Source organism: Pleurodeles waltl, chromosome 8 (assembly GCF_031143425.1).
Source record: "Pleurodeles waltl isolate 20211129_DDA chromosome 8, aPleWal1.hap1.20221129, whole genome shotgun sequence".
Classification (NCBI taxonomy): Eukaryota; Metazoa; Chordata; class Amphibia; order Caudata; family Salamandridae; genus Pleurodeles; species Pleurodeles waltl.
Window position 1 is genome coordinate 98,797,969 of NC_090447.1, and position 23,711 is coordinate 98,821,679.

Here is a 23,711-nt window from a genome sequence, read left to right on the forward strand (position 1 = left end):
CAGGGAAGAGCACAGCTCTAAAGGAGGGCAGCCATAAGAGGCACAGCTATGTCCTAGTTCTCACATATTATTAAGGTATTTTCTGCAGTTAATTTCTGTTTTGGTTAGCAGTTCAGTTTCTATTTCCAAATTTTTTCACTATGTACTGATTACATTAATTATGAAATAACTAATATCGCCTTCTCAGACATGACAAAAAGAAAACACTTAACTGATTACAGTAAGAATTTTGTCACTGTCAGGAAAACTGATAATGTGACAATAGTTTGAAAATTCTTTCTAAATACTTTTTCCTTACACAAACATTTCAGATTTCTTTATTGAACTGGGCAATAAACTGTCCTAGGCAAAACACCACATAGACATATGTACTCAACAGGAAATGAAAGAATTATGAAGCACAAAAGCAGGTTTTTTAAAGTTTTATTTTTCTCAACAAGGAACAATGTCAGAGTGAATTAAAAAAAAAAAAACATAAAAACTAATTTTCACATGCCCAGTCCTAAAGTGAATGGAAATGAGAAGAAGCTGGTTTCTTTTCCACCCTGATCACCATCTAGAGTACCACACAGCTACTACCTGTATGGCTGCTCCTGAATACCATAAACACATCTAAAGTAGTCTGGAATAACCCTTGAGGCCACCAAGGTTAAATATGTACTGAAATTGAGTTTGCCATTGAACACTGCATAACACTGAGCTTGTATTGACGGACAATCAAAGTCATGTTTACGTTACCCTCACAAAACTGCAAGGAATTCCCTGAAAAGGCACAGGCCTTGGAATTTCTTTATCTATGAATAGTCCTCAGGAGACCAGCCATTGGGATCGAGGCCTTGTTTGGTGATAGTGCACTGTCTCCTTTTGCTGCATAGAGTCCATATAAGTGCTTATGTGTTCAATGTAACATAAATGTACCTCCAGTGCAAAAATACAAGTAAAACTGGTTTTATTTAGAGAAATGTACTTTCCATTTATATAGCAGTGACTAATTCTCTTCCAAAGAGTGCAGGCTCAGGACAGCACTAGTACCATTAGCCACTGAACTCTCCCACTCAATGACCTCCCTCTATGTACTTTAATGTAATGTAAACAAAGAAGGAGTACAAAGTAAATGCTTTGTACTAACGAGCCAATATATATTTTTTTTAAGACAATACATCTTTAGACTTCAAACTGCAAGGATAGGGGGTGTCCTACAATGAGCAAGAAATGCTAAGTGTAGCCTATTGGCAGGTCTGCATCAAAGGATGGAGAGCCATTTGTTTCAACCTTCTGCTACAAAAACAATAAAATGAGACCGCTGCCTTCTAGTAGATTCAACAGTTATGATAACTTTAAGACATCTTTGTGAAAGCAGGAAATTAGGATTTAGACCCGTACTATATGGCTCAAAAATGGGAGGGCAAGATTATATTTGTATTTGTGATTGAACTCAGTAGTGGCAGACGGGAAACCTCCTGAACAACTAGGTCTAAACCACTACTTGCGTGAACCACTACTGCTAAACAACAAAAAAGTCTCTACAACTAAATACTGAACAACTTCTGTCTAAACAACAATTGTGCCTGAATAACAATTGCCTGAACAACTAATTTTAAGGTAAGGTTTTCTTTTTGGTTTTTATGGTTTCTTAGTTGTTTAGAATATATATATATTAGTTGTTCAGGCAATTTGTTATTCAGGCACAATTGTTGTTTAGACAGTAGTTGTTCAGTACTTAGTTGTAGAGACTTTTTAGTTGTTTAGCAGTAGTGGTTTAGGCTATAGTTGTTTAGGACCTAGTTGTTGTTGTTCTGTCACATATTCGTGGCAGACAGCCTGGAAGTTACACAACTTAAAGTATCTCCTTCAACCAATGTCAGTCAAATAAATATTGCTTTGAAAAGCCACTATCAATATTAGAAGTATGGGAATCCAATGGCATCCACAAGGTAAAAACTTGCATACAAAATGCAAGGCGAACCAACAATATCTTTATGAATTATCCCACAGCTTTGAATGAATTATACATTGAACAACTTCTCACATTTTTCCAATCTCATTTGCAGTGCTGAGGAATAATTGAACTAAAATTTTACATTTTAGAAAGTGTCTGAAATAAAATGAAGAGCTTCTGAACTTCAACATTAGTTGTTTAAATTAAATAATGTCAGTCCATACAACCGTTTTCCTGTATGCCTACACATAAGTTGGCAGCTTTGAAACTAAAGTATATATCTACATGTAATTGAAATTGTTTTCCATTAACGACTTGTGATGCATTTCTATTTCATTTTAACAGTAGAGAAAACAGTCATCAATGTGGAGACATTTTAGGTGAGGGCTTTCTCTGTGCACTTGTGGGCCTGCTGGTTCACATCTTGTTTCTCAGTTCAAATCTTAACTAGCTGACCTGACAGAACACTCATAACTGAGCAGGAGAATGCTGTTCGAGAGATTTAGTAATTAAAGAGAGTTGAATGGCCTACAAAAGAGGGGTATTTTACTCCGTCAGCCAACTATTCGTTGTTCTGAACTCTAAGAATAGATCATGCAGAAATCCACAGAAGATAGGTGAGACTGTACAAAATGAGGAACACCAAGTATCATGTAAGTGGTCCAAATGGCTGTGAGGCAATAAAGTGACCTACGGCTCGAGCTGGTTACAAATTGCAGTGTTTTACAGTCATGATGTGGCTTGTCTGTTGTGGTTAAATAAATGTATGTTACATGGCTGCATGTCAGGTAACAAAAGAACAAATAAACCATAGATTTTGTATCAAAGAGCAATGGAGTAAGAAAAAGCACAAAATAAAATAAATTTCTGTTAAGGTGGGGCAACTGAGCAGAATTCTCTAACCATATTTGCTGGGAAAGATAAGTCTATGTTTGCTGATCCCGTCCAAGTCATTAAGGCAGAACAGGGTGGCAGTATTGTACAGCAAAATTTGCAATGCCAATGGGGTTACCCAGTGACATGAGGATTCCAACAAAACAAACTAAAGCAGAATATAACAAGCCTGTAATTGGATTTCACACTTCTACAACATATCTTTCAGCAATGTAATAAATGTTCTTGGCTCTAGAGTAACATGGCATACACCCCTCTAAAGAGAGTAAATACGTTTATTTTGTTATACTCAAACAGTCGGGTTAGAAGCTTGGATAACCATTTCTGTCCTACAGAAGAAAGGATGAGAAAACAGGTAGATCTTACAGTTCAAAAAGAGTATAGGACCCTCCAGAAGAGAGTTTGCCCATCCTACTGTCAGATGGTTTCGGGCTGCACTGTCACGGTCATTTTGAAGACTGTGGTGGTTGCTGCTTGTTGTGATCATGCCTAAACTGTATACTTGTATGTGTCCTTGAAAAGTTTGAAGTGTTCAGGTTGTATTTCTTTCTAACACTAACAGATTTAATGAACGGGCCATGAGAATGAAATATGGGTGGACACTGCACAATTCTTTTCCTACGAAAAAAACATGGTTTGAGACACATTACGGTTTCTGACACACCAAGCACTTCACACAGGACAAACTTCTCTAATAACTCAAGAGACAGGTTAAGTATGTTCCCCCATCTCAACGGGCAATGACAATGTTTTTGCAGGCTTGCATCCAGATAGCTACATGAGATAAGTAAGAGTCAAAACATAATGAAGAGTCAACAGGGCAAGACAGAAGCTTAACGTTGTTCTCATGGACCATGTAAAGACGTTTACTTGGGTATTGTCATCTGGTGTAATCTCTGTGGCCATCACTAGTGTTTTCTTGCATCAGAATTGGATGCATATAGAGATGTTTTTAAGGAACAAACCTACAGTTCCAGGAACCATATCTGCGGCACTCATTCTTGGGTTTTCAGTATAAGTGTGCCCACCATACCATGACCCAAACTATTTCTTTCTGGATTACTTCGAGTGAATATAACTAAAAAGAGACATCCATGACCAGTAAAGCATGAGATGGTACAGAATAGCCACTTGAATGAGAATCCTAGAGCTGAAAATTTGCTTGCGCACAATGAAGTCTGCTGATCACTTCCTCATTTTTTTCTCACACACTGAAATACAACAGAAGATCCATTTGCAACTTATACATTCATACGTTGACTGTGTAAATAAAGGGGGCAGCAAGTTACACTTCATTACAATGCTGATATATACATTTTTCTCTGACTGCAAAATGCATGCCTTGAGTTTTTGGTAAACGTCTATTTCAATTAAGGTAAGTTAAGGTCAAAGTGTCCATTATCAGAAAGGAGGTTTATTTAGAAGGATTCTCTTGCAGGGCCTATCTCCCAGAGGTGATCAAAGCTAAGACCGAACTCTCTTTGGAAAGAGTCATGTTCTTCAGGCTGAATTGTTCTGACAAATGAAGTTATATTTACCTCTAAGATATTTTAGGCGAGACCAAGAACACCTATGCTAAATGTAAATAAGTTAGGTGGTCACCTAGCAGTCTCTGGGAAGACAGACTGCTGTCCTACCTCTGGTTATCTGAAGTATAAAACCTCCATCATTTTAGCAATAAATAAGTAAAGAAGAGGTGTGCGGTCTTTCACTGCTTCTATTGTCAGACTAAAAGAGACTTTCCCACAGGATCTAGTGAGGGACTCGCACAGAGGAGGAGGCTGTTTCACCTTTTCAGGCACAGAACACACACAACATAGGCCCCGGTGCTTTACAACCGGCCATTACTTGTTCCACTGTTTCAGGGCGTGAAGCAAAGACCCAAGATAATAAGTTTACAAAGACAGAACTGTGGGAGCCTTTTGATACCTTACCCAAAATATAGCTGTACAAGAGTAGTATAACAAGAAGAAACCGCCCCATAAAGGTGATCTTCAACAGACAATAATGAATGACAGTGGATGGGTGATTTTTCAACAATCTTGAATGGATGTGGGCACAATGTTACAGAATGGCAAAAGGGAAATATGCACTTCTATCAGATAGACTAAAAGATTCACCAGCGGGGAGCTGAGAACCTCTAATCACAAATGAGAAAAATTCCAACAAGCAGAACCCAAGTGTTTGCCCTCTTCTTCTTCTTCTCCCTCTTAACTTCTTGTGAAAGGAAAGTAACTTTCTAGGACATATAGTAGGAAAGCCATCATGATCAGTGTTTTTCAAGAAAGGCTGATGGGGGGGGGGGGGTTTAGGGATGCAATAAATGAGACCTCAGTAAACCAGCATTTGCATATAAAGCTGAACATATTTTTGGTTGACTCACTTTGGGGGCAGATACCTTATAGTAGAGGGTAATAAATAATAAAGGATTGTTGCTGTTGTAAATGGAAGGGTTCTGCAGTGGACCTCATCTAGTGTGCTCCTAGTAAGAGCATTTAGTGTGAAACCAGCTTCTCACAACAGGAGGCATTGAGGTACAACTATGTCTGAAGTGAATTTGTACAAAAATAACTGATTTAAGTGGTGCATGAAACCCACAATTGGTCTCCTAGGTCTTGCAATCTAATTGACAATATCAGGTGCTGCCCCAAAGGAGTGCCTGCAAAATGAAAATGCTCACTAAACTCCATATCCATACACAGAGTGCTTGCCGCAGCCCTCAAACCGGGACATAAGATGTGTTACTATCTCGCCAGGCCAGAAGAAAAGAGATGACAAGGTGGGGGCAACAGGGATACAGAGCCTGGTGTTGGTAAAGGCTTGTGATGATTCATCTGGATCTTGTTTCCTTAGCTCTTACACTACTTTTACATGTCTAATACAAAACAGCAAAAGAGCTTTAAGTCTAGTGCTCAGAAAATGGATGGTTACAGGAGTGATTTTCTTCAGTTTCCATTTTAAAAAATAAAATATTTTGGCAGCAAATTTGTGGAGTCAGTCCTTTACTCAGCTTTAACACTGTTCCATCAGTAGCAACAAATTTGGAAATGAAAACTCCCACACGAGTCCACCAGCACACCTCCACAAAAGTACTAACTTGTTGGAAGCCAAAGCTGAATCGAAAAGGTACCAACAACATCTGTTGGTAAAGGATAAACCTCAGTGATCTTGTTTATCTACACCAAGAGAACTGTTGAGGCCAGAGTTACCAGAATCACTAGAAACTGGTGTTTCAAGATTTGTGTCTACCTATTCCACATTATCAAGTGATAGGAACTTGGAAATTTACAGAGCCTTGATGGATAAAGTAACAATTAATTCCAGAGGTGGAAAGGTACCTGCCTGTGAGAGGCATATAAGTCCATTTAAATCATTTGTCTTAATTAAGTGATCATCATATGATGATTGTTATTAGTTGTACAATACACATCCTTAGTCTAAGCTTTTGTGGGTTCCTTTGCTTTAAGGATACATCATTGCTTAAAGCACATAGATGTAACAAATTTATTTATGCAGCTGATACTCATTTTAAAAAATAATAATAAAAGGTCACAAAAAAGTGCTTCTAACAAGGGAGCGTATCTTTCTTGGCTTGCACGAACAGTTTATGCAAATAGTTCAGCAAATCTTCAAACAGACTGCAGAGCAAAAAGGTCAAGTTCTAAACATGGAACAACGGTACAAAAAGTGAGAAAAATTAACTTCTTGATTTGTATAGGCCTTTATGTGTTAGACCAGAGCAGAGTTAAAAGGAAGATTGTACTTTTTGGTCAGTTGGAGGCAGTGCCTATGATCCTCAAAAGGCAAGTAAAATGTCCACGGAAAATAAACTGGAATTCTTTTAGTCTGTTAATAACCCTTGCATCAGAGATTTGTGGACATAAATTACACACATTCAGTCATAATATTTGAGCATGTGGAAGCAGTAGATGGAAGAATGTAAAGAGGAGCAGAATCCAGGAAGTTGGTAACATTTAGCAATTTGACACTTGATGCTGAAGCAGTGAGTCAGAGGTCCTGACCCCTACAAAGGTAAACTCAGCAGAATGAAGTGTTGGGGAGAACAAACAATAACTTGCTTTGACAAGATAATCCTGATGTTTCAAAGCCAAGAGCGGAACCTGACAGCTTGTGTGTGTGAGAACACCAAGCAACAAAATGTTAAGGTTGGTAGGTGTTCATGAGCTGTAGAACGCCATTTGTTTCTTCCACTGACATCAGAAGTACAGTCAGCTACTAATGCTGCGTCACACTCTGTTGAAAGGACAGTACAAAGAATGCCTGAACTAGCCTTGGAGGAAAGGCATTTGGTATTGCCATGACTACAGTGCATACCAATGACCAGTCCTCTAAATACAAAAAAGATCCAGGGTTTATCACCATGTTTTAAACACACTCATTCCACCTGCCTTGAGTTAGATCGACCATGTTAACAATTGCCGCTTCGTAGGATGAATGCAGTTCAATTTGCTTAAACGGACCCATATCAGTGCAGTTCTAGGGAACAGTCCTCAATACAGAATAAGACTAGGGAAGGAAGAATATAGATCAGCGCTTCACTCACACACGCTCTAGGATGTGTGTTTACTCATCTCATGCAAGGGTTCAGCTTCCAAAATGTTACAACAACAAAAAATATAACTTAAGACTTAACACATCCATGAAAAGGCATAATGAAAAGTGTGAGTGGGTAGGTAATTCAATGAATGTCGTAAAAAGGGAGGCAGGGCTTGGAGGAAAGCTGTGTTTGTGCTGCGGCCCCACTGAGGTTTACAACCATGCCTGAGAATTTCAAAAGATGCAAGAGAAACGTGCTCTTTGAGACTTCAGGCCAGCAGCCAGGACCTGATGCAGGAGCCCGAGCAGCTTTGGAGGTCTCACAGCATGCATGCTGTCTCGTCAATACATCTACACCAAAGGTCACACAGCCCGACAAACAAGGTGCACTGGATGAGTGGATGTTGATTCTCTTCTGAGTCTGGATTGATGAAGATATGAGTACGTCACAGTGGCCTCTGGTGCAATATATTTACAACAGAACCCAGTCTGAAGGACTGCAGGATACTAGCAGGCAGGAAACACACTAGAAAAAGAAAGAGAATAATCTGAGATATTTACACAACTTTTCTGAAGTTTAGCAAAGGTTTGCAACACTTGGAACAACCATTCACCACCACACCAATTCTTGATTTAATTCCCATGCTTACTTCCAGCTGTCTGTACTAACAAAGTTCGTACATAATTTTCTTTTACTACTTGTGGTATATTAATGAGCATGAACACGCACTCACAGAAACTGTCAAATTCAGATATAATCAATCACATTCAAATCTTTGAAGGCTCAAAAGGACGAAAATGATGAAATTAAGTCCACATATGGAACTGAAAGTTAACAGTGACAACACTTTTTAGCATGAGTAGCTAGTGATGGAACTCTTTTCAGTACCTCAAAGTGGTGACCTGAATAAATTGCAACAACAAGAGATTAAAAAAAAAAAAACTTTACGTATTTCTCTATGGTCCTGACAACTATACATAGGGTGTTCATCTGCAATTGCCACAAATAGAAGACACAGTCTCTGCAATTGTGCATGACTGCAGTGGGCTGACATGCATTTAGTCCTTCTGCAGTACATCACCTGGAATAACTGAAGCTGATCATTGGCATCTTTAATAGGGTAGCTAAAGCCCCCTTGCATTCTCCTTCATCTTTATCTTTTTCTCTTTCACTTGCCAAGTCCTTACAATCAGCATGGAGGACAGCACCTACATCTCAGTTCCCAACACTCCTGGCAGTGTCGCTCTGTTCTTGAAGAGATGAGAGATAACTGTTCATCCATCAATCAAACATTTGTAAAGTTCAGCACTGTCACCCCATATCTCCAATGAGAAGCCAGGTCTTTCTGACGACTGCCATAGAGGGAGCTGTTCAGAGATGGAGGGGAAGGTTGTTCCAGGTCTTGGTGGCGATGTAGAAGAAGCAGCCCCTGCTACAGAAGCAACCCATGTGTGGGGTGTGGGCCCTGGCCAGCGAGGATGAGTGCAGGTGTTTCGGGGGTAGGTGGAAGTTCAGTCAATGGTTGTTGTAGGCTGGTCCCCGATCGTGCAGAGCTATGTAGGATGGTGAGGATCTTGAAACTGGCACCTCATCTGGATGGGGAGCCAGTGAGAGTTTGAGGATTTGGGTGATGTGAGTAGTCTGGACAGGGCCAGGATGAGTCTACAGGCCACACAGAATGCAGCAGGCAGTGTTCTGAGGAGATGGGTGGAGGACTTGGCATAGAGGGTGTTGCCATAGTCGAGATGGCTAGTGACAAGGGCCTGAGTGACGGTCTTTCTGGTGTTGATTGGGATCCATCTGAAGATTCTGCGGAGAATTCAGAGAGCGTGGGAACAGGAGGCAGTGACTGAATTTTCGGGTTGTTTCATGGGTAGTTTGCTGTTGAGCATGATCCCTAGACTGCATGTGTGGTCGGGTTCTGTGCGTGTTGGTCCGAGTTCTTCTGGCCACCAGCTGTGGTCCCAGATGAGGTGTGGTTCCTGAAGATGAGTACTTCTGTCTTATCAGAGTTAAGCTCGAGGCAGTTGTCTCTCATCCTGCTGGCTACGTTGATCATGGAGTTCCAGAAGGTGGCTTCGGTGCTGCAGGGGTCTCCGGTGGCACAATATACATCCTTAAAGACTTCTAAAGTGGAGTCTTATAAGCACTCCTCTGTCATTAACAGTACTGTTTACACTGTGATGACATCCTGCATCATTTCCTCACCAATACCTCATTTCTTTCCATCCTTAGCCTTTTCCCACAAGTCCTCTCTTTTCTTCAAACAGATTTCTTCCTTGCCCTTTGTCCTTTTGCCTACGTGCTGACTTCAGTCTCTAGTTTTTACGTACTTGTGCAAATAGTATTTTTCTTGCTGTCTTAGACCATCTATACCAACCCTGCTTGGCTGTTTGTATTTTATTTGCTAAGTATGTTACTGCTTCTATGCATCAGCTTGATCCTTACCTGTTTCTGATCATTTCTTTATGTCCTTTCCCTCAGCCATACACTTTCCACAGCCCACAAGTACTCAAATACTATCTGCCATTAGACCCTCTTACCTCTATCACTAAATTTCTGCTCTCCTGCCTTGCTGCCTGCTCACCATAATCAAACATTGATTTACTTTGTCATCTCAAACATATTTATTCTACTCAATTCCACTTCTCCCCATCTTTTTTCTAGTTCTGCATTTTCTCCTTGTGACTTTTCTACTTAAATCATTTTTAAGACTGAGCTCTAATAGGCTTCTTCAGTTTAGTAAACTCCAAATCCTCCTTCTAGTTTCCTCTTTTAAATGTTGATTATGTCTCGGGTTTGGAACTCCAAAGTAACCCACTGTTTCCCTCTTCAACACAATGTTCACATTTTTACTCAAACATGCCTTGCTTAAACCATTGCTCTTTTTGGAACATATCATCTACTTTAAATGTGCTTCTCAGGACACAACTCAAACACAGTAAGGCTGGCTTTTCGCCTGTGCACTCTGGGTCTATCATTTGTCATGACTGCTACAAACCACCATCAATCAGACAGTCACAATATGCTTTCTGAGAAGCTGATCTTAGTTAATCTGTCTATCATCTTCAACTAGGAGGTTCACCATATCCATTGAACTTTCTTGCTTGTCCTCTGGTCTTCAAAGTTAACTTATATCTTAGTCCAACTTATTCTCTTCCTCTTACCCTCTATTGCACGGCCTCCAATATTGGGTGTCAATGGTCTGCTTTTTTTCTATATACATTACCCTTTTTTCAGCTAGTCATGCTTGTCCTACATCTTCTACCCAGATGAGGAAGAACACTATTACCTTTTCTAATCAATCACCTGCTTCCAACACGTGAAGAGTATGCACTGTGTATCCAATGTTAACTCTTGGATGGCTTCTCGCTCCATAAATCATAATCCATAATTCATTAAACATGAGATTCCTTATGTTTTTCACTCCAGTCCCTTTTCATCTTGCTTTGTTCCCATTTACTTATAACCTTAGCGTCATGCCTGATGTTAATCGTTTCTCCCTAGCATATTCTGTAGGTGACTTGCACGCTTGACGGCCAACTTCATTGATATTTACAAAAGTACTCTATTTTCACTCTAAGGCAGAGGTCTTCAAACTGGGGGGCGGGCCCCCCTTGGGGGGCCTCAAGTGATCCCAGGGGGGGCGCCAAACTCTGGCCAAAAGAAATATTATACAGATAACATGCCTTTGTTTTAAGCAAAAGCATGTTATTGCAGTTTTAAAAAGGTAACAGTACTTAACTGCAATGTTTAAATAGGTTTAAACATTGGCATCTTTCTAAAATAATTGTGAAAAATTCTGAGGGGGGGGGCCCAATGATTTTTATTTTTCAACTGGGGGGGGGGGGGGGCGCGGCATTAAAAAGTTTGAAGACCACTGCTCTAAGGGCTATGGTGCAACCTTTCAATAGTCTTTTCTTGCTTGAATTACTGTCCTTTCAATTATCATACTTCCTTTTTACTCCCTTGCTTAATGTGATTTTTAACTTTGCTATTGAATACATTTTCAAGTTTCCCCTGGCAGCACCATATTTCATCTCACTTTCTTGGCCTTCACTGTTTTGCGCTTCCATCCAGTTTTTAATACTAATGTCTTGGTTTACTTTTCAAATGCATTTGCGGTTTAGCTCACATTCAACCAGCATTATTAATCCAGCTCTATGTTTATGGTGGCTCCTATTTTCTGCTTCAAGTACATATGAGCCAACACCCTACTTCCTTGTTCCCCTTCTGGCGTTACAGCTTTTCTCCTGCCTAACTGGATATTAAAATTATAGTAAAAAGGCAGCAAAAAAGAAATCCGAGGAAAGTAGGCAAACAATGTGGAAAAGCAGCTTATAAATTGTGCAAATGCAATCACATTACAATAGGAGAGAAAGAAGCAGTTTTCATAAAGCATCAAATTAGAATACCATTGGAATCCTCCCACTGATTCAGCAAATCTATGGCGTATCAAGAAAGTTGCCACAGCTTCAGCGACCTGTAAAAAAAAAAAAAAAAAAAAAAGAAGATTAAGAACATTTTTCTGCCTATATTTTTTAGACTTGATTTTCTCCACCTTTATCGCTACATACACAATAGGGCCCACTTTGATCTACTGGAAAAAAAGTGTTTAGTCCTGGATGCCCGCCTGAGGGTGCTAAGAAGTGAGCAAGACTTCCACGCAGAAGCAGGAGAGAGAGTGTAGGTCTCCAAACAAATTATTGCGACTGTGGAGGTTATCTAGCAGCTACATACAGAACCGACTGGACTGCAACAAAATCCACTGCAACAGGGTGGAATATGCAGCACACATGCCTTGAGCGCTTTAGACATCAATGAAAACGTATTTAATCTAAAAAGAAACAATGAGATGTAAATTTACAACACCAACATTCAGAATACAAAATACATTCTCCCTACCCCCGATTAAAGATAATACTGACTTGGTAGAGAACATAGAAAGTTATTCAAAATTGTTGTGGAAGTCTAAGAAAGTAAAAACAACTTATCACAACTGTAGGAAGTTGGCTCTGTATATACTATCTCAAAGTGAGAGATAGTGTGCACAGAGTCCAAGGGTTCCCCTTAGATGTTGATAGTGGCAAAATTAGATAATACTAATGCTCTATTTTGTGGTAGTGTGGTCGAGCAGTAGGCTTATTAGAGAGTAGTGTTAAGCATTTGTTGTACACACACACAGGCAATACATGAGGAACACACACTCAAAGACTTAACTCCAGGCCAATAGTTTTATAAAGAAAAATATATTTTCTTAATTTATTTTAGAACCACAAGATTCAAGATTTGAGGTAAGTACATAAAATGCAAAGTACTTCACACAGGTAAGTATAGAACTTTGATTTAAAACAGTAGTACACACAGTTAATGTTAAAATGGCAATAAGCTATTTTAAAAGTGGACACAGTGCAAAAATCAACAGTTCCTTGGGGAGGTAAATTTGGTTAGGATTCTCAGGTAAGTAAAGCACTTACACAGTCAGTCTCCTGGGAATAGGCAGCCCACCGTTGGGGGTTCAAGGCAACCCCTAAGTCACCGCACCAGCAACACAGGGCCGGTCAGGTACAGAGGTCAAAGGAGGGCCCAAAACACATAGGCGCCTATAAAGAATAGGATTGCTCCGGTTCCAGTCTGCTAGCAGGTAAGTACCTGCGTCCTCGGGGAGCAGACCAGGGGGGTTTTGTAGAGCACTGGGGGGGGGGGTGACACAAACAGGCACACAAATCACACCCTCAGCGGCACAGGGGCAGCCGGGTGCAGTGTGCAAAGTAGGTGTCGGATTTGCTATTGAAAACAATCGAGGGACCCAGGGTTCACTTAGGCGATGCAGGCAGGGCACGGGGGGGGGGGGGCTTCTCAGGCCAGCCACCGACTGGGCTAGGAAAAAGGGCCGCCTGCTGGTCACTCCTGCACTGGAAGGTGGTTACTCTCAGTCCTGGGGGCTGCGGGTGCAGTGCTTGGTCCAGGCGTCGGGTTCCTTGTTACCAGGCAGTCGCGGTTAGGGGGAGCCTCTGGTTCCTCTCTGCAGGCATCACTGTGGGGGTGCAGAGGGATCGACTCAGGGTACTCACGTCGTCGTAGTCGCCTGGGAGTCCTCTCTGCGGTGTTAGTTCTCCTGAACTCGAGCCGGGGACGTCGGGTGCAGAGTGAGAAGTCTCACGCTTCCGGCAGGAAGAGAGAGTTCTTTAAAAGCTGCTTTAAAGTTGCAAAGTTTTTGCACAGTGCCGCTGTTCTCTGGAGTTTCTTGGTCCTTCAGGTTCAGGGCAGTCCTCTGAGTCCTCAGAGGTCGCTGGACCCTGTCGGATGCGTCGCTGTGCAGGTTCTTTGAGTCTGGAGACAGGCCGGTACGGCTGGGGCCAAGTCAGTTGTCATCTCAGTCGTCTCTGCAGGGCTTTCAGGTCAGCAGTCCTTCTTCTTGTTGTAGGTTGCAGGAATTAGATTTCCTGGGTTCAGAGTCGCCCCTAAATACTAAATTTAGGGGTGGGTTTAAGTCTGGTGGGCAGTAGCCAATGGCTACTGTCCTGGTGGGTGGCTACACCCTCTTTGTGCCTCCTCCCTGAGGGGAGGGGGGAATCCTCCAATCTCAAGATGGAGGATTTCTAAAGGCAGGAGTCACCTCAGCTCAGGGCACCTTAGGGGCTGTCCTGGTGGATGGCTCCTCCTTGTTTTCCTCATTATCTCCTCCAGCCTTGCCGCTAGAAGGGGGGGCAGTGGCCGGAGGGGCGGAGCATCTCCACTAGCTGGGTTGCCCTCGGGTGCTGTAAGAAAAGGCATGAAGCTCTGAGGCTCACCGCCAGAAGTTACAGTTCCTGCAGGGGGAGGTACAAAGCACCTCCACCCAGTACAGGCTTTGTTCCTGGCCACAGTGACAAAGGCACTCAACCCTATGTGGCCAGAAACTCGTCTGGTTGTGGCAGGCTGGCAGAAACTGGTCAGCCTAGCACTAGGAGTCGGACTGGTATTCAGGGGGCATCTCTAAGATGCACTCTGGGTGTATTTTACAATATTTCCCACACTGGCATTAGTGTGCATTTATTGTGCTAAGAAGTTTGATATAAAACATCCCAGAATTCAGTGTAGCCATTATGGAACTGTGGAGTTCGTTTTTGACTCCCAGACCATATACTCTTTATGGCTACCCTGCAGTTACAATGTATAAGGTTTTGCTTAGACACTGTAGGGGCATAGTGCTCATGCACTTATGCCCTCACCTGTGGTATAGTGCACCCTGCCTTAGGGCTGTAAGGCCTGCTGGAGGGGTGACTTACCTATGCCACAGGCAGTGAGAGGTGGGCATGGCACTCTGAGGGGAGTGCCATGTCGACTTAGTCATTTTCTCCCCACCAGCACACACAAGTGGTGAGGTAGTGTGCATGTGCTGAGTGAGAGGTCCCAGGGTGGCATAAGACATGCTGCAGCCCTTGGAGACCTTCCCTGGTACCAAGGGCTCTTGGTACCAGGGTTACCATTTACAAGGGACTTATCTGTGTGCCAGGGCTGTGCCAATTGTGGGAACAAAGGTACAGTTTAGGGAAAGAACACTGGTGCTGGGGCCTGGTTAGCAGGGTCCCAGCACACTTTCAATCATAACTGGCATTAACAAAAGGCAAAAAGTCAGGGGGTCACCATGCCAAGGAAGGCATTTCCTTACAACAACACTGAATCAGAAAAAGATATGCTCAAATAAACTTAAGCAATAATCACTGTTTGGTCCACATAGCTCTTTGAAGACAACGTTCGAAATATATTTGAAAAATAGAGCAGTCATCATTTTCATAGTTCCAAAGCAAACTCAGTGATCTAAAATGTTCATGTCTTTTCTGATTTTAAAGTTGCTTGGAACAGCCAGTAATGTTTTTTTTCCTGAGCATGAAATTATTTGTTTTTTAGTTTTTAAGCTCAGGTTTAAGTTCACCATACTTTAGATCATGTTTAAGTTCCACATAAGTTTGATCAAAAGTGATCACAATTAGCAAACTACTCACATTTCTCATACTTCTAAGGAACTATATAGATTTAGTTAATGGGAAGCCCACATTTCAAGCCTGTAGAAAGTATGAAAATTAATATCACCCAATTGCCTTTTAAGCAGTAACCAAGTTTAAAGACGATTACAATCCGTCTACAAATTGATATTCGCTGATGGCTTCTGATTATTTGTACTGTTTTGTTTGCAAGTAACTAGTAATAAAATAATGAATGGAGAAACGTCTCCTTATAGTCTACCTTTTGAGTCCACCACACATGGCAAATTAACTACCAGAAAAAAGCACTATATTAATGAGCATAATGGTATTTTGTACTTGCACCATTTATCAGAACACAGATAATTCCTGAACAATCAAAGTTTCAAAGCTCCTAGAAAACAAATAATAAATTCATTTAAAAAGAATACAACATAAAGACAAAGTATTAACAGTCACTGGAAATTCAAACTAGCGAGGTAGGTCAATAATTCTAAACTAAAATGAATAACCGGATTCTGGTGGGACTTGAAAATGATCTTAAGAAACTGACCTAGAGTACGAGCATGGCTATGATCAAGAGAGAAGTGTCCACTACAATACTGCAAATCAAAAAAGATTATTACTGCCTAAAATACTGGAAAAATCCAAAGTATGGGAATGGTATTGATCTTTTTAGCAAACCCCCTCTGGAGCAGTTCAGTATGGTGCCAGATTAAAAAGATCCCGTAAGTACCTGGCCCAGAGCCCTTCAAAAGACTAAAACGGATGCAGTGGAGCCATCACGTTACTCATGCTTTCCGCAACGTGAGTTGCTATTCAAATTACCTCCAGGGCTGGTCAGTACAGGAAGATCTGACTACAGAATAGGACTGCCAGACCACCTCCAGGATGCCCCTTTCTGTATGTTTCTATAACACTGCAGATCCCCCTTAGTATCCAGGTTTTCATGTGAATAATTTCTATCCTGTGGTAATTTCATGCCTTCTGAACTCAACTGTGAGCATCACCTCACCCAGTGCTAACAGGCAGGTCACGTCCTCTTATTGTGAAGAAATATTCTCTTTTAGTTATCTCAGAGCAACATCTTACAAATATGTCTTAATCACTGGGCTTTAATTAAGAGAATATACAGACAACAAAATGAAATGCAGAAACAGCACTGGAACTAGTTAAAGATTCAATGAGGACTAAGATGAACACACTCATTTAGACAAGTGTATAAACCTTAGGGGTGAACCCGCATTTGTACAAATAAGATTTGAGAGAGACATCAAGTGCTGTCCTGATTAGTGGTAGAAAAGGAGAGTAAAGTACACAACTGGCATCTGCGCCATTTTGCGTGCACTAAAAGCCCCTCTTTACTTTTTAAACAGGTAGTTACTAACAGCTAATAAGGTGAGGGCTAGTTTCTGGGCAAACACTGAGTAGAGCACAATCTGCACTTTGCTCCCAATAGGCGTTAATGCAAAAGAAAAAGGAGCAAATATGTTTTTTCATCCACATTTAGTTAGACGTTGTGTCTCAATGACCAATAATATGTTTTACAGACTGTAGAAAACAGAACACTTTCAACCATTCAAATACCACACAAAGGAGTGATGGTGGTTGCAATGAGGGAGGATGAAAACATACTTTGTCTGGCACGTCTTCGTGGACTGCATGCCCACACTGTGGAAGAACTTGCATCTGAAATTTTCCTGCAAAACAAAGTAAAACCCTTTCAGAATTCCACCTCTGCTATGCATCACATTGGCAGTATCTCATACAGCAGAGACAAGAAGAGGAATTTATTTACCTGCAACCATGGATTCCCCCGAACATTTTATTACAGAATTTATACAGCCCACTATCCAACTAAGATCACCAGAAGAAAATATTAAAATGTTGGAGTTGAGCTGGAAGAACATTGATTTTTTTTTTTTATAACTCATAACATTCTACCTACCCCCATAGGGGCCACGTGGATGTGCTTGTCCTGAATGGGGTGTGTCTTACCTTTCTGCAGGACCAATTGTAGGACAGTCCGAATAAACTCAAATTTTTCCAATGAAATTGAAGAGGCAAAGGAATAACGTGCATATATCAACTGTGTAGGGGTCTACAGTAACTTAGCCACCCCTTTAACAAAGAGCAATATAACCATATGTGGATACAGAGTTTCATTTCGTATTCGCACACAGAAGTCTCCAAGAAGGGAGATGGGCAAATGCAGAGTTCTGTAAGTCAAAGAAATGTAGGGGGCAGCACTGCTGAAAGGGAGGTCAAACTAACAGATTATAACACTTCCCATATATATTTTTACTTTATTTGTTATTAAATGGAGAGCTGAAAAGGGGTCATTTTGAACAGATCTGGTTGACATCTGTGTGTTAGGACTACAGAGACTTCAAATGGATTACTGTCAAATTGATCGCCTAGATCCCACTGGTTTCAAAAAATTATTCAAGCACAAAACGTTACTACATTTAAACTGCAAGTACACCAGGATTGTTGCTGTAGGTGATGACATGAACATGTGCTGAATTTCTGCTGAATTTCTACTTCTCCCAAAACAATTGTGGGATCTGACTTTTTTTAATTTTTTATTTACTAACTCTCACTTCAACCTTTCTTTGAAGTTTATAGATAAAGACATGCCTTGTTTATTGTACTCGCTGTGTTCCACTTCCAAGGGCAGGGGAAATCAAGGGAAGCCAGTCTTCCCTTCTCTGCAGCCCATCTGCCCCCTTCAGTCTCCCAGACTCTGCCAGCTGCAACTGATTTTCCCAGTGATGAAGAGACCCTACTTAGAAATCATTTTCTGACTGGATCTTCACTTATTAGTTTTGCTGAACAGGGGTGGAACAACAGAACTCTCATTACTTAAGATGCTTTCCCTAAAGTAAACTACATTTCAGGGTATGCTCAAATGTATTTTCGAGCTCTGTCTGTCACTTTTAAGCTTCATTTCTGAGCAAGCACAGAGGTATGCCAGTAAACCAAGTGGAATTTCATCATTTCAAATATTCACTCTCAAAATACACAAAGGAAACAATCTTGGAACACCTGATCATCTGGGCCGGCTGATTACAATTTCAGTTCCCAACAATTTGTTTTATAAGCACTCTTACCAGCCTTCACTTTCCCCTGTGCTACAAAAAAAACATTCAAAAGCAATCTGAGAGGCTTAAGTTGCACGAGCGGTTGCTCACAGGTTAATGGGCAACCTGTAACAATCAAGTATTCTGTATGGAATATCCAGAGGTATTTAAAAATCCCACATGAATGTAGGTCTAAACTGAAAGATCAAAATAATCTGATATTTATTTTCTAAGAAACCTGGATACGGTAGAGCCCACAGTGCAACGATTATATAACTTGCGGAAAAAATGCCTATCCTATCATGGCCACCCATCTGGGGGCCAGGTTATTCTGGTATCTGTTCTTTACTGGAAGGATGCGATAACTGTAGAAACTACTTTCAATTGGTTGCTAGTCGATATATTGATATTTTAGTTCTTTAAAGTTATCCCAGGCCACTAGTCTGTATTAACATACATATTCACCCCAATGTAACTGTTTTTGATGAATATCTAAGGCAAGCTTGATAATGATTTGGCCAATTTAGGTCTTTGATTGCGACTTCTTGTTTCATTTGGGCAGGTGATTTCAACTCGAAAATTTCATTCCATTCTTTTAATAAATTCCAGGCTGACTTATTGAACATATATGAAATTCCTATATTGGTGACTGGTGAGGGTAAAGTTACAAGCTGATTCTAGCAGGTGATGTACCTATTAGTGCAACAATTTAATAAATCTCAGAGGCCGATTTCCTGGTGACAGGCTGGTGGTAGCCACCATTAGGCACTCTAGGAGTGTGATCCCAATTGCCTATATTTATGTACAGATTAAGGACCTTATTACGAGGCTTGCTGTCCAAAGACTGCCAGCCTCGCGGTAGCGGTTGGACCGCAGCGAACGTGGCGATCGGACCGCCACATTAGGAGAACCTGGTTATAACCAGCCAGGGCGGAACTGAACTCAGCACCACCCTGCGGATTACAAACTAGTTCTCCGCCAGACAAACTAATTACAACTCCAGGTGAGTTCAGTAACCTGGGATAGTATAATGCATTCACAATTTTTTTTTTATTTTTGTTGAAGGCCCAATTCAATCCGCCCTTGAAAAATGTGAATAGGGAAAGTTTTTCTCTGGGCTGGTTTGACCCTGAATGCTGTCAGCTGAAGCAGACTCTTAAAACACGATCATTAAATAGTAGTGACGCAATCAATCATGAGTTGTTTATATTGGAAAAGAAGCAATTATGCATGGAAACTTAAAACGTTTTTGGCGATTGGTCAATTCAAAGCTAACTGTATCTCCGTGTAACCTTTAGGATCAGGTCAGCGAAACCCATTGGGTATGCTACATCTTGGACCTATACAAAAAAGTTCATGATTGATACTGAACTGTTGGCATCATCCCCATTAACAACTACCAAGAAGCGGGAGTTGTTGCTGATTTAATTGGTAAAAAGAAATCTTCTGTGCAGGCGGGCAGGACTGTCATCAGGCTGTAATGTTCAAGACCAATCTTTTATGATGGGCGAACATACTTAGTCCATTTTTAGGTCTCAGCTACAACATGTGCTGTTTCAAAGAGACATGTTGCTTTCAATTCAGTAGGCTTCAGCCCACACATAGCCTTACCAATTGTTCGCTCTTGTATACTTCGCTTCAGTTTGTTCATAGCATGAATGCGTCATACCTCTTCCAGTGCTGGGCCCTTCCCCGGAGCATGGACCAAGTACTTGTGTCCTTCTACTGCTCCTGTTGTAGGAACTACTTTTTATTTATTTTTGAGCACTCCACACAAGTACTCGTGTTTTCACTTGCTCCACATTGATAAAAATAAAAATAAACAAAGGGCGGGGTGGGGAGGAGGCGCAATGCATCTCAAACTACAGGGAGTGCAGAATTATTAGGCAAGTTGTATTTTTGAGGATTAATTTTATTATTGAACAACAACCATGTTCTCAATTAACCCAAAAAACTCATTAATATCAAAGCTGAATATTTTTGGAAGTAGTTTTTAGTTTGTTTTTAGTTTTAGCTATGTTAGGGGGATATCTGTGTGTGCAGGTGACTATTACTGTGCATAATTATTAGGCAACTTAACAAAAAAAAATATATACCCATTTCAACTATTTATTATTACCAGTGAAACCAATATAACATCTCAACATTCACAAATATACATTTCTGACATTCAAAAACAAAACAAAAACAAATCAGTGACCAATATAGCCACCTTTTTTTGCAAGGACACTCAAAACCTGCCATCCATGGATTCTGTCAGTGTTTTGATCTGTTCACCATCAACATTGCGTGCAGCAGCAACGACAGCCTCCCAGACACTGTTCAGAGAGGTGTACTGTTTTCCCTCCTTGTAAATCTCACATTTGATGATGGACCACAGGTTCTCAATGGGGTTCAGATCAGGTGAACAAGGAGGCCATGTCATTAGTTTTCCTTCTTTTATACCCTTTCTTGCCAGCCACGCTGTGGAGTACTTGGACGTGTGTGATGGAGCATTGTCCTGCATGAAAATGAAAATGTCACTTACCCAGTGTACATCTGTTCGTGGCATCAGTCGCAGTAGATTCGCATGTTCTGCAATAGCTCGCCATCTGGTGTTGGGCCGGAGTGTTACAAGTTGTTTTTCTTCGAAGAAGTCTTTCGAGTCACGGGACCGAGTGACTCCTCCTTTTGTCTCCATTGCGCATGGGCGTCGACTCCATCTTCGATTGTTTTTCCCCGCAGAGGGTGAGGTAGGAGTTGAATTGTAGTAATAGTGCCCATGCAATGGAGTGACTAAGTATGCACTTATTTAAGGTTGAGATGATACATATATAAATAATTGAAGGTAACTTTCAAACTGCTACAGGCTCCCGGGGAGGCGGGTGGGCACATGCGAATCTACTGCGACTGATGCCACGAACAGATGTACACTGGGTAAGTGACATTTTCAGTTCGATGGCATCTGTCGCTGTAGATACGCATGTTCTGCAATAGACTAGTAAGCAGTTATTTCCCCAAAAGCGGTGGATCAGCCTGTAGGAGTGGAAGTAGTCTGAAATAATGTCCTTAATACAGCTTGACCTACTGTGGCTTGTTGTGCGGATAACACGTCTACACAGTAGTGCTTGGTGAATGTGTGAGGCGTAGACCATGTGGCTGCCTTACATATTTCTTGCATTGGGATGTTTCCTAGAAAGGCCATGGTAGCACCTTTCTTTCTGGTTGAGTGTGCCCTTGGTGTAATGGGCAGCTGTCGTTTAGCTTTAAGGTAGCAGATTTGGATGCATTTAACTATCCATCTGGCTATACCTTGTTTTGAAATTGGGTTTCCTGCATGAGGTTTTTGAAATGCAATAAAGAGTTGTTTAGTCTTTCTGATGTTCTTTGTTCTGTCAATGTAATACATTAATGCTCTTTTGACATCTAATGTATGTAGTGCCCTTTCAGCTACGGTATCTGGCTGTGGAAAGAACACCGGAAGTTCCACTGTTTGATTTAGATGGAACGGTGAAATAACCTTTGGCAAAAATTTAGGATTGGTCCTTAGGACGACTTTATTATTGTGTAGTTGTATAAAAGGTTCCTGTATAGTAAACGCCTGAATCTCGCTTACTCTTCTCAGGGAAGTAATGGCGATGAGAAATGCCACCTTCCAGGTTAGGAACTGTATGTCGCAGGAGTGCATGGGTTCAAAAGGTGGACCCATAAGTCTAGTTAGGACAACATTTAGGTTCCATGAAGGAACAGGTAGTGTTCTTGGTGGTATAATTCTCCTAAGGCCCTCCATGAATGCTTTAATGACTGGTATTTTATATAGGGAAGTTGAATAGGTAGTCTGCAGGTATGCAGATATTGCTGCAAGGTGAATCTTAATGGAAGAGAAAGCTAGGTTAGATTTTTGTAAGTGAAGCAAGTAACCCACTACATGTTCTGGAGTTGTGTGTAATGGTTGTATTTGATTAATATGGCAGTAGCAAACAAACCTCTTCCATTTACTTGCATAGCAGTGCCTGGTGGATGGCCTTCTTGCTTGTTTTATGACTTCCATACATTCTTGGGTAAGTTGTAAGTGCCCGAATTCTAGGATTTCAGGAGCCAGATTGCTAGATTCAGCGATGCTGGATCTGGGTGTCTGATCTTTTGGTTGTGCTGTGTCAACAGATCTGGCCTGTTGGGCAATTTGATGCAGGGTACCACTGATAGGTCTAGCAGGGTTGTGTACCAGGGTTGCCTTGCCCAAGTTGGTGCTATCAATATGAGTTTGAGTTTGCTTTGACTGAGTTTGTTTACCAGGTAAGGAAGGAGAGGGAGAGGAGGAAAAGCGTAAGCAAATATCCCTGACCAGTTCATCCATAGGGCATTGCCTTGGGATTGTTTGTGTGGGTATCTGGATGCGAAGTTTTGGCATTTTGCGTTCTCCCTTGTCGCAAACAAGTCTATCTGAGGTGTTCCCCAGAGTTTGAAATAAGTGTTCAGTATTTGGGGGTGAATTTCCCATTCGTGGACCTGTTGGTGATCTCGAGAGAGATTGTCTGCGAGTTGATTTTGTATCCCTGGTATAAACTGTGCAATTAGGCGAATTTGGTTGTGAATTGCCCAATGCCAAATTTTTTGTGCTAACAGGCTTAACTGCGTGGAGTGCGTCCCTCCCTGCTTGTTTAGATAATACATTGTTGTCATGTTGTCTGTTTTGACGAGAATGTATTTGTGAACTATTATTGGTTGGAAAGCTTTTAGTGCTTGAAAAACTGCAAGAAGTTCTAGGTGATTGATATGCAGTTTTGTTTGATGTACGTTCCATTGTCCTTGTATGCTGTGTTGATCGAGGTGTGCTCCCCACCCTGTCATGGAAGCATCTGTTGTTATTACGTATTGTGGCACTGGGTCTTGGAAAGGCCGCCCCTTGTTTAAATTTATGTTGTTCCACCACAGAAGCGAGAGGTAAGTTTGGCGGTCTATTAACACCAGATCTAGAAGGTGACCCTGTGCTTGAGACCACTGTGATGCTAGGCATTGTTGTAAGGGCCTCATGTGCAGTCTTGCGTTTGGGACAATGGCTATGCATGATGACATCATGCCTAGGAGTTGTAATACCATCTTTGCTTGTATCTTTTGTGTTGGATACATGCGTTGTATGATGGTGTTGAAATTTTGAATTCTTTGTGGACTTGGAGTGGCTACTCCTTTTGATGTGTCTATTATGGCTCCCAGGTATTGTTGTACCTTGCGTGGCAGAATTTTGGATTTTGTGAAATTGACGGTGAACCCTAGTTTGAAGAGGGTTTGTA

At 41.3% G+C, this 23,711-nt stretch overlaps 1 protein-coding gene across 1 annotated transcript in view; it reads right to left on the reverse strand.

Annotated features, from left to right (window-relative positions):
• Positions 1–407: 407 nt before the first annotated feature.
• The window catches only part of PPME1 (protein phosphatase methylesterase 1), a 124,271-nt gene continuing 100,967 nt past the window's right edge, over positions 408–23,711 (reverse strand). Inside the window, exons 12-14 of the mRNA XM_069203823.1 lie at positions 16,994–17,058; positions 11,807–11,874; positions 408–7,916 (exon numbers count right to left, since the gene is read on the reverse strand). Coding sequence (XP_069059924.1) covers positions 7,898–7,916; positions 11,807–11,874; positions 16,994–17,058 — 152 coding nt within the window. The 3' untranslated portion in view covers positions 408–7,897. The remainder of the gene's footprint in view (positions 7,917–11,806; positions 11,875–16,993; positions 17,059–23,711) is intronic.